The 12,097-nt window shown below is 32.6% G+C and overlaps 1 protein-coding gene across 1 annotated transcript; it reads right to left on the bottom strand.

Moving 5' to 3' along the window:
* Positions 1-9,841: 9,841 nt before the first annotated feature.
* LOC133821682 (loganic acid O-methyltransferase-like) lies at positions 9,842-11,877 on the bottom strand. The gene is made up of 3 exons (XM_062253843.1): positions 11,716-11,877; positions 10,470-11,159; positions 9,842-10,390 (listed from the first exon to the last, which is right to left on the bottom strand). The coding sequence occupies exons 1-3, from the start codon at positions 11,791-11,793 to the stop codon at positions 10,037-10,039; spliced, it is 1,122 nt and encodes a 373-aa protein (XP_062109827.1). The 5' UTR covers positions 11,794-11,877; the 3' UTR covers positions 9,842-10,036.
* Between the last annotated feature and the right edge of the window lie 220 nt (positions 11,878-12,097).

Raw genomic sequence — 12,097 nt, 5'->3', positions numbered from 1 at the left:
TATCATTTTGATACATTCTGTTTTCAATAATACTTATATGGTATTCTCTATTTTAAAATTATACATATTTGATACCTTAAACTCAGATTTGATAGATAAAATTTTGTCAATTTAATTAAACTGCTGTCAATTATGTAAATTACAAATTTAAATTTAATTACATAATTATATATAACTGATGATAGTTTGATCATATTGACAAACTTTTATCTATCAAATCTGAGTTTAGGGTACCAAATATGTACGATTTTAAAATACAGGGCACCATTTGAGCATTATTGAAAACAGAGGGTACCAAAATGATATTTTGCAAAAACATAGGGTACTAAATGAGTATATTCCCTTTATTATATACTTAATATTATTTAGTTTATATATTATTTCATATTCTCTATAAATTAATATATTTATATTTTAATATGTATTTATATTTTTTTAGACCATATGTTTTGCTTCATTACCTGTTTTGACTTTGTATTATGACAAATTATTTTTTAAAGCCCGTGTTTTGTAAAATGGTTCAAATAGACTCATAAACCTAATTTTGATGAACAAAAAATTGAATATAACAATACAGTTCTTAGGCAGAATGACTGTATTTTTTTTCTGAGTTATTAGTTTGATGAATTATTTGTGATTTTAGTTCAAAAAACATTGATCAAAATCGGGTTTAGGTGTCTATTTGAACTATTTTAAAAAGCATATGGTCCAAAAAGTAATTTTTTAGAATACAGGGTCCAAACAGGTAATGAGGCAAAACACAGGGTCTAAAAATGCAGAAACCCTTTTAATATATATCTACATAATAGACTCTTATCTTCTATACTGTGATTGTTCTGTATTTTCAACCCGTGAACAGTTTTCGATGCAATTTTTGTTATGATCGTGTATATTGTAATTATTTAGAGCATATTGCAAATTTTCATAAAATTCTAAATAATTTACTTTACCGATAACTAGGTTCAAACATGTTATTTTCTACGCGCATAAAAAAAATTGGTCACGCATGCAACAACATATTTTTAAACTAGTTTTTGGCACTGTAAATTATTTGGAATTTTATGAAAATTTGCAGGATACTTTAAATAACTACAATATACACGGTCATAAAAAAAATCGCGTCGAAAACTATTCACAGGTCAATAATACAAAAGAATCCAACCGATAAAACTCTTTTTGAAGACCGTAACGGAGAAATTTAATAAGATATAAAAGGTTATTTGCTTTTATAGAGGAATGCTTTTCGCGTTCTATTATTTTATAGAGGAATGCTTTTCACGTTCTATTATTTTATTATTTGCCACATAAATTTTTATTATTAATCATTTATAAATTTTTAAAAATATAATATATATGAACAATGTTATTCGTAAAGTATTGACATAATAGGAGAGTAAAACAGTAAGAAAGATTGGGGAGATTTACATTTAAATTTCTATAAAAAAAAAAAACACAATGCAGTACAAATAAAAGGAAAATCTTCTCTACATTACATATTTTGTGTTGTGTTGTACCTACATGCCACAGTCAATTAAATCTTTAAGATTTAATTTAAAAAAAAAAAAACTTTGTAAGATTTAGATATTTTAATTGTCAAATAAAAAACTTCTAATCATGATAAATCAATCTTATTTATTTTCTTTTCATTTTGTTTAACCTTATAATATATTGAAACTTTTGTTTATTTATTTATTTTTTGTCTTTTAGCTGCAAACACACAACTATTAATAACTTTTTAGATATCAAATAAACATATATCATAATACATATAATAACTTATATATATTTTTTATTATTTATCCATTCAATATAAATGAAAGATATGTCAAAATTTTCTCACTCAACATCTCCTAAATATATATAAATATATCTCATAATATTTTTTAAGAATTTCTTCTTCTTCTTTTATTTATCTATTTATTTTTGCTAGAATTTCTCTCTTTAATTTATATTACAGTTAATTCACATTATTTATCTATCTATATTTATAAGTCATTGTAAAATTATGTTTTACTCTGTATAATAAGATAAAAATTAATGGCTAATAATTTATTATGACACAATTAACAATACATTATAATAATTTTTTTATGTTGAGAAAATTAACTTCTATTACTTTGTATTAGAACATTCTAAAAACAAAAAAAAACCAAGTTTAATAAAATATAACGAGTCCATAATAATTAAAAAATGAATCAATATTTAAATTTTTACAAAGTATATATATATATATATCTTATCCTTTAAATATTTTCTATACCTTTCTAAAATCTAATATAAAGTTACATTTCTACGTTTTAATTTAATTTATAGAGTTTATCTCTTGTAATTATCATATAATATTAATATATCTAAATTATATATTTTTAACCTTTCATCTTTCAACCTAAATATCACTTTTTTTTTTCTTTTTCTTTTATATTCTTCCTAATTTTAAAAGACAAAATAGTGTTAATGGTAGTTCTATTGGAAACCATTAATTTTCTTTTCCTTCTCACTCAATTTTGCAAGTATTTCAATTTTAATTTAATTGTAACATGTTTAGATGTTGTATACATTGTTGAAAAGTTATATATATATATATTTATATATGTACATTATGAGGAAAAAGTAATTATCACTAACAATGAAAAATGACAAATGATATGTATATATATTGATTATTATTGCTATAAAAGTAAAACAAAATTATTAAAAGAATTATATTCAATGGCAGCACATGCAAGCCTAGCATAAATATCTGTTCTATATAAAAAGTATCTAAATAACGAAAATTATTGGTTTTAACAGTTTGTTTTGTTGACTTTAATAAAATATTCTAAATATTTAATGAAATATACCTTTAAAACTAATTAAAAATAGATATTTATTAATTATATCAATATAAATTCAAATATTATAAAATATTATTATTATAATAATATTTAATATAAAAATACATATATAATAATTATATTAATATAAATTCAAATTTAAAAATGTTATGTATCATTATTATAATAATTATATAATACAAGATTAGATATTATTATAATAATATATAATAATCTTAATGTTTATTAAAAAAAATTATCAATTATGTTTAAAAAATCATAAACAATGTTTTGGTTTAATTTTTTATTTAATATGTTATGTCAATGCTTTATATATAATATTGTTTATTTATTTAAAATTTATATGACAATAATATAAATTTAATAAAAATAATTAAAAATTTTTATAAATGAAACTAACTTTGTTTGTATCTGGTATATATATAATATATATATGGCTTCTTATATAATTATTTGGCTTCCTAAAGTAGAAAAGTTGAGAGTCAGCCCTTCCACGCTATTGTGCAATCAAAATCCAGATTTGCCGCAGTTGGAGTTGGACTGTTTTTTTTAATACCAAATTAATGATACTCTTGTTAACTTGAATACATAAATAAATATCGATGTATGATCAAGCTCATACACATAAACATATATAAATTAAACTTCAAACAACGTCAAACATAAATTAAACTTCATGGTTACTCTTTCAAATGCCAACTTTCATCTAGAGAAACTATGTCATGAAATATTGTAAAAGATTTTCTAATTTTTGAATGTAAAATATATATTGGTCAAAACCATTGAACTAGTAATATATATATACCTAAAGGTCTGATAGGTATCATATTTGGATCTAATTTTATGATTTGAAAATTTTAAAATGTGTGCGGCCTACGATAATAATTGATTGGTTGAGTATTTATGAAAACTAAATTCTCATATGTATTCAAATTTTATGTTGTAAAATAGAAAACTAAAAAATGACGTTTTCTGCCATTTGGGAAATTTCTTTTCAAAAAACCTAAAATCAAGTCATTTTCTTTTTTTCTCTCTGCTCTCCTCCAACTTTCAACTGAAGTAGACCATCCATCTTGTGTCAACGGTCGACTCCAAGTTGTCGCTCCTCCTAACTACACGCTCAGTCAACTACAACTCCAGATTTACTCTTTTCTACCATAGCCATGCATAAGGTATTATTAAAATCTAGTCTGAATATATATGTAAGATCTGTTCTATATGTATGTCAATATTGATTTGTGCGTGTTTGATCTGCTCTCCAATACAAGAAGAAAAAAATTTAGATGGTGGGTTTCTATGTGAATATTTAATAAGCTAGAGCCTTTAGATGACAAAAAAAGAAGATGTCAACTTTCGATGAAATTGGTTTTATAGTCTCGATTTGTTTGATTTGAAATTTATTACACTATGATAATGTTTTTTTCCCACACCTGACAAATACCATAGGAATTAGTAGCATGTTTATGAAACTTTAGAAGTATTATTTGGCTCCATGTTAATTTTATTGCTGAAGGAAGAAGCATTTTAGACTACAAAGAGATATATTGGGTTTGAAGTTTGAATATGTGGTAAGAGTTTATTTTTTATACACTTATATACCTAATTTTTTTAACGGCAAAAATACAAAATATTACTAATTTGTTGCATCTGTTACTGTCAACTATATTAAATACTATTATGACTGATTAGGATGTCAGATGCCATGATATTATTAGTCCATTAATTTTATATTAATTTTAAAAAATTAATTTCAACATTATTTAAAATCAGAAAAAATAATTAAAAATATGTTTTAAATTATAAAAATTAATATAATTAAATTTAAAAATTAAACCATATTATATATTTTACAATAATTTAATAAAGCTAAAAATATTGTTTTTATTTTGTTTTCCTCCTTCCACTAAATTTTTTCTTCATTATCATCTCAAATTCTCACTTTTTAAGTACACCCCAAATCAGATCCAAATGCATACAATTGAAAGACACACACTTAAATAATTCCAAAATCAATTTCCTAAACCAATTTAACATCACCAATCCCATTTTAGAAATTGTTGGGCCCAAAATGTTCCGCCCAAAAACTGTCACCATTTTAAGTATGCTGAAATGGGTCGTTTTGATATGGCAGAGGCTCCAAAGACAGAAGCCGCAGGTCAGAGGCGATCTGCGCTTCTGACCTCTGTACATTTAACTGAATCAAATACGTTTTGGGGGGAAATTCAATTATTTCCTCCACCAATCAAGGAACCAGTTTAACCAACTAACCTCCTTGCATTTTTTGTTTTATAAATACTGAACTCTTATTCAAATGAAGGGATCAGAAATCTGACTTAGGTATCGGAGTGTCTTTCTTCCAGGTACCCCCGATAGTTCAACAATTGTCAAAGTGATCATCATCATCGAAGAAGGATTGGAGAATTAGTATTCGTCGGCAAATACCTCCAGATATAGAAAGGCAAAGTTGTTGCATCAACAAATTGGCGTCGTCTGTGGGAACCCATGTTCCCTCTTTAACCACATCGTCAAATCAAGAACCCTTTCCTTGCAATCAAGATTCACTCGGACACAAAAGCCATGTCGCCGAAGAACAACGGAGCGCCGGGTACCGTCGCCCACCAACAGATGTGGGCGACCAAATCGACAGGATGTGTCGCCTGCTGGAAGCCAGCCAGCAGAGATCCGACGCAGCCATCAGGGCGCTGACCGAAGCTCAGGCCAGGCTCGAAGCTGAGATCGTCGAATTACGAAAAACCAATGAAACTACACGCAGGGCCCAAGAAAAAGAGAATCTCGACCTTGATAGGACTGGAGCTCCAATCGTCCGGATCGACTCCCCTGCGAGAAGCACGCAACACGTCAGGGAAGAATCCCAAGGCCCTCTTCCATCTTCTCCAACTCGTCTTCATCAAGGGGCTGGGGAACAATAGGCGGTTCGTTGCAAAGCACCTGCGCAAGCGGGTGCAGAGCCCACAAGAACAACCCAATCAGTCGCCGAGAATGGGCGAAATTTGTCTTGTGTTAATTCCTCTGAAGTGTGTAAATATCAGGGTAAACTTAAGTAAAACCTTTTAATCAATAAGTGGGTGTTTCTTCTATCATTTTATGTATACATATATGGTACCGATGAGTGATAATTAGATCATCAAGTCAAGTGTGTGTTGATTGTCCAATGTTGACGAGTAAGTATATATCAGAATGCTACAAGTGCTTTCTTTAAATGATTTGTGTTTTTTGGTCAGTTTTCTTTCTTTAAATGATTTTCTTTCTTACCATATTCAAATGATCTTACTTCTCATGTGCCATTGATTTGATTATGTAGAATTTGGCTCATCTTCTTACTATGTATATTCATTATTCAATCAAAGTGTTGAACATACATCTTTTCTTCTCTGTCCTGTTATAGTGAGTGCACCAAGCCACCACTTCTTACTACCCAATGAACTGCTTAAGCAACTGTTATCATCATTGTACAATATGGTTATTTTCCTTGTTCAAAATTGCATTAATATTCAAAGCATTATGCTTGGTATCTCTGGGGAACTCTCTTATTAATGGCAGGGTTAATTCAGATTCCACTATTTGCGTTTTAGCACAACGATGAGTTGAAATCTTCCCTCCTTTTTGATTGGTTGAAGTTGATCCAAAAAAATTTCAGCTTTTTTTTTTTTTATAAATCTATCAAAGAGTACATCAATAATTTCAGTTCCAAATATTTTTCTAATTACGACGTCCGTTGATTCTCGTGCCTATCCAATGGACTTGAGTTAGATGACCATTGTCATTACTTTACATTAACTCCATTCTCTCTTAAATTAGAGAAAATAAGTTTTTTTATTTAGGGAATAATTCTTAAATAATTAGATTTAAAAAAAAAAAAAATAGATACACAAATTTAGGGAAGACAAAATTACCCAACCTAGTGAGTTTGCCATGAGCCTTGTATTTATAGGCTCAGGATTGTACAAGTGATGTCCCCCATAATCGGAATATTTCGCTATTCTCACTATATTCAATTAATAATAATATTCAAAATACAACAATACACTATTTTTGTGGGATAATCTGAGAGATCCTCGCACAGGTATGACCGATTCTTGTTGAAACAGTTACTGGGATCCTTTGCGTAGCACTGTTCTGTCTAGTCGGTCCACATCTGTAACGCCCTACTTCCTTAGAGTCGTTACTAAGTGAGTTTAAAAATGTGCTTTCATCTCACTAATTGAGGTTTTAGATCAAACAATGCAATTAAGCTATAAACAGAGGAAAAACCTTAGAAATAGTAGTTTCCATAGAAAATCATAAAAGGTTTACACTTGAGATCCCAAAATACAGTTTAGAAATGTTTACAACATATTAATTAAACCAAGTCGACTAGACGACAAAATCAGAGTTTATTTACAAGCATCTCTCAAAATCCTCTGGTCGTGGCAGCCAGGCTGGCCAAACATGTACATGCCGCCCCATGCCTGCTATACTTATGGTCGGTTGATCTTCTCTTTACCCTTACCTGCACCACAGAGCATCTGTGAGCCGAAGCCCAGCAAGAAAACCCACAAACAGATAACATATGCAACACATATATCAGGCATATAAATAGGCCACCAATTGGCTAAACACATACGGCCTAGCCGTCCCAGGCGTTTACCAAGCTCTGGATTCACGGACCACGCCGTGAGGATATCCCAGGTATCCTTCTAGGGACTCGCCCTGGCAACTCGCACCCCACGTGCTCAACGCTGCTTCCGGCCCCTTGCCGTTCTCGGCCTTGCACTCAACGTGCCTGACGCCGTTCCCGGCCCCTCGCCGTCCTCGGTCTACACCGTTCTCGGCTCTTGCCGATCACTCACATAATATCATACATGATATAACAACAAGTACATAATTCTAGCATAAGCAGATAAAGAGCTCGCTCAGCAGTTCTAACATATTGGGCTCGGCCCTGCACATCAATCCATTCAAACACATTGGGCTCAGCCCTGCATATCAATCCACTCGAACACATTGGGCTCAGCCCTGCACATAAGCTCTATGGGAACAAGGGTTTTCTTACCTGAGTCCCGAGCTCTCCGAGCACCAATGTCCCAAGCATAGTCCTCTAACTGGAGCCTCGCCGAAATCCCTAGTCACAACACATCACCAATATCTAGTCATCAAGTTCTAATCCAATGAATAACTTCAAGCCACAACCCTAACCTCCGGAACCTTGAATTCTATCAATCCGGGTGATAAAATCCATCCCGAGCCTTAACCATTGAATTCCCAAGCCTAAACACCCTTAAAAATGCAAACTGGCACTAAGGGTCGTGACCCCACCCTCAAGAGCCGCGGCTAGCCTCAAAACAGAGACTAGCACCACACTGACCCCCACACGGGCCGCAGCGCGCCCACCAAGCACCGCGGTGCGCATGAACCTTCTCGGCCTCCCATGGCCGCGCGCGCACACGGGCCGCGGCGCTCCCCACCGAACCCAGATTTTCCACCATTTTTCCACACCTTTCCTCAAGCTAATTCACCCAAAACTCACCTATCAAACCCAGATATTTAACACATACATACCAGCTCAATATCAACACTAAAACCCCATCAAAATATGCTCCAAAACCCAACTAAAATACTCAAGAACATGTCAAACTTAACTAGCATGCATATTCTAGCAAACCAGTAACAATTCTCAACATAATCCCAATAATTAAAGCTTACCTTGCTGAATTCAATCCCTGCAGTTGATCCTCAAGCTTTAAGCTTCAAGCTCCTATAATATCACAGCTGAATTCCCCTAGACCTTCAAGTTGATTCCCTTAGTTTTCCTTGTGTTTATCTTAGAGAGTGAATGAGGGAGGAAGAGATAAAACTATCCTTAGCTGAAAGAAAAGAGAGTAGGTCGGTTCCTATAGCTTCTAAATATTTTCCCTTTTTGTTTTATTTGACTTAAGTCTAAAGGGTTATCTCAAGGCTCGGGGTACCAAAACGTCCCTGAGGGCAAAATGGTAAATTTCCCCAATATTCCCGCCTAGACATTCTATCCTCAAATATATCTCCAAATAATTATTTTCATGTCCCGATAATCTCATAACACACCTAGTACCCAAATTACCCCTCGACTCATCCCGAGTCCGAGTCTCAACCCCGTTGTGACCCTCTGGCTAACTGCTCCCCAGGACTGTCTCGGATCGTGCCGCACAGACATTTCACATATATACATAACATACATCATATTCATGCCCCTAATATCCAGACGGGGCCCACATGCACATTTAACTCACTAAACATGCATCACTATCATATATTCACATTAATTCACCCATTAACATATTGAAGCATATTAAATCATTTATTGCCCTCCAAGCACACTAATCAAGGCCCTAAGCCCGATTAGCAAATTCGAGTCGTTACAACATCACACTCAGGAGGAGAACTGAAGGGCCAAAACTCCTCACTGGCAGGCCAAACCTTCACTGGTCGGCCAAGGACATGACTGGTCGGACAAGCACCTGAGTGGGCGGACAAGCACATGTCTGGTCGGCCAAGGACATGACTAGTCGGCCAAGGGCATTGACTGGGCGGACAAGCACATGACTGGTCGGCCAAGGTCATGACTGGTCGGTCATAACACTTGACTGGTCTACCGGGTCACTCCTAAGCCAGATTACCCAGCTATTCCTTGCCATTTGTCACTTCTATTGCCACGTCATCGTTTTCAAATTTTGAGGATAACAATTATTATTATTATTTTATTAATTTATGTTAAAAGGGGGACATTCTCTCACAATACATGCATAATATGTATTAAAATGAATTATAAATATGTATCACCACTTCTTGACTAATAGTTAATTAATTTATATATTACAACATTCGAATTATCTTCCTTTCTCAAGTGCCATTCATTTGATTTGATTATGTAGAACTTGGCTAATCTTCTTTAATTAAAGTGCTAATATATATCTTTTCTTCTCTATCCTATTCATAGCATAAATATATCTCTTCATTACCACCCAATGAACTGCTTGAGCAACTGTCATCGTCATTTTTCCATATGATGATCATTTTTCTCATTTGAAATTGTTATAGTTTTTAAAGCATCCTTTATAAGGCTAAGCATTATTACATGATCTTTGGATAAAGATTCCACATTACATAAAAAAAACACATATATCTGAGAAACTCTCTTATTAATGCCAAGGTTGATTCAGATTCCTCTATTTGCGTTTTAGCACAAGAGTGAGTTGAGATCCTCCCTCGTAGATTAATGGTTGAATTTGATCTGAAAGCTCTTCAATTTTCTTATATACTCTATCAAAGAGTTCATCAATAATCGCAGTTCCAAAATGTTTGGCGACAAGGATCTCCATTCCTGCTCTTAGGTGCATGCTAAGTGCCTGTCCAGTGAATTGAAACCCTTGACCATAGTCATTACTAGACTTGGCCTTCGTTAACTCCATTCTCTCAATGCTAAAACACTCATTTCCTTCTATCAATTCTGTCATCTCATTTGGAGAGACAGCGTATACAGGTATGTTGAATGAGTCCACTTGATCTTCACTGATAAGACCCTACAGTATAAGCAAAATAAGTGAATTTTAAGTAATGAGATTGATTTTTAAGTGCTTCTTATATTTGTAGGTGACTTACTTCTTTTGCCAAATCCATGAGAGAAGAGCCAAGAAGATGAAACAATACATACATAACCGATCGAGAACAAGGGACACCATCTTGGACAGAAGGCACGGTTAACACCATTAAACCTCCAACCACAAGCTCCTTCGCTCTGGCATCCAAAAACTTAGCCATGTCCTTAGCAAACTGAGCTTTATAAGCATTGCAAACCTCATCTGAGGCATTTAAGTAGTGAATTCTCCCGCGGTTAAATGCTGCAGAGTTCTCATCAAGCAACTCCTCCGGAAGTTTGGAGAGCCATTGGAGTCCATATGAAGAATGGACAAGGTGGAGAGACGAGTTGGGGAACAGCCGGCCATGGAAGGACCCCGGGACACCAGCTGCAAAGTAGGGCCTTTCGGCGGGTAGAGAGGTGAAAAGGGTGTTGAAATCATTGGTGACTTGATCGTTAAAGAATACTTGAAATTCAAGCGTTTTAGAAGAAGAGAAATGGAGGTGTTGCTGAGATTGTTGGTACTTGTGTTGAACAACTTCTAGTATGCCTTCCGTAGTAGAGATGGTGTTTGGTCCAACTGAACACCCCAAATCAGCTATGCGAAATATGGTTCTGTTGTTTGTCGATGCAGAAAAGAACAATTCTTTTATGTCGAGCTTATCTACAATTGCATCATGGATAGTAGTTTTTGCAGCATTTACACCTGCTTTCTATTAAAAGAAAAAAAAAAAAACAAGAAGAAGAATCTATCAACAAAATACTATATGTTTCATATTAATTGTGTTACACATATATTCTATTCTACTACTAATTAATATGAATCATAGTGTATTCACATGATTATGCCATATTTGAGTTTATGATCTCATTTTTCATTAAGAAGTAATAGCATTATATAAATTTGGCATCTGATTTTGTCCATTTAGAGGATGTATTTTCAGCTCAATATATAATATAGTTAGATTTGACAGGACATATATTAATCATTGGAAACTTAAGTATATCAAACCAAATTTAGATTACATTAAATCTTAATCTAAGGAGATAAAATAATGCGGAAAGAATTCCCCTGTCAACACAGTAAAACGATAAACTTGTGGGAAAATTTGCAAAGAAAATAAATAATTAAGCATATTTGAAAACAATTAATTAGTGATGAAATAGTTTCAGGCGTTCCACTCTGCTTTAAGGATGAAATTATATATGATACAAATACAAAATGTATATTTTTTTTTTTAAAAAAAAGAAACAAAGAAAGAAAGAAACCTGTAAGTAGGAGTTTTTGGTGTAGCTGTAAGTTCCATCTCCACCGTTCATTGGGTATGATTCTGTGTTGTTGCTCATCTTCTACTCTTCTCTTCTCTTCTTTCTCTTCTCTCCTCTTCTTTCTCTTCTCTCAATCACTTATTACCTTTTTCTTACTTCTCAACAATATGATATTAAATATAGTCATAAATATAATGCGGCATTTAGTGATAAGGATCATTTTTTCTCTCTCTTTTATTTGAAAGTTGTAAGATATAAGAAGAAAAAATCTCTACCGTCATTTATTATATACTTAATATTATTTAGTTTATATATTATTTAATATTATCTATAGATTAATATATTTATATTTTAATATGTATTTATATCTTTTTAGATAATG

This window comes from Humulus lupulus, chromosome 3 (genome assembly GCF_963169125.1).
Source record: "Humulus lupulus chromosome 3, drHumLupu1.1, whole genome shotgun sequence".
Taxonomy (NCBI): domain Eukaryota; kingdom Viridiplantae; phylum Streptophyta; class Magnoliopsida; order Rosales; family Cannabaceae; genus Humulus; species Humulus lupulus.
Note: the sequence above shows the minus strand (reverse complement) of the source record. Positions and strands in the feature narration are given on the sequence as shown.

Bases quoted from the DNA above. Each gene is read 5' to 3' on its own strand.
- LOC133821682 (XM_062253843.1), bottom strand. From the start codon at position 11,793: ATGAGCAACAACACAGAATCATACCCAATGAACGGTGGAGATGGAACT. The intron at 11,160-11,715 runs GTTTCTTTCTTT...TTCTTTTAATAG, and splicing joins CCAAAAACTCCTACTTACAG to AAAGCAGGTGTAAATGCTGC. The intron at 10,391-10,469 runs GTAAGTCACCTA...CTTATACTGTAG, and splicing joins TCATGGATTTGGCAAAAGAA to GGTCTTATCAGTGAAGATCA.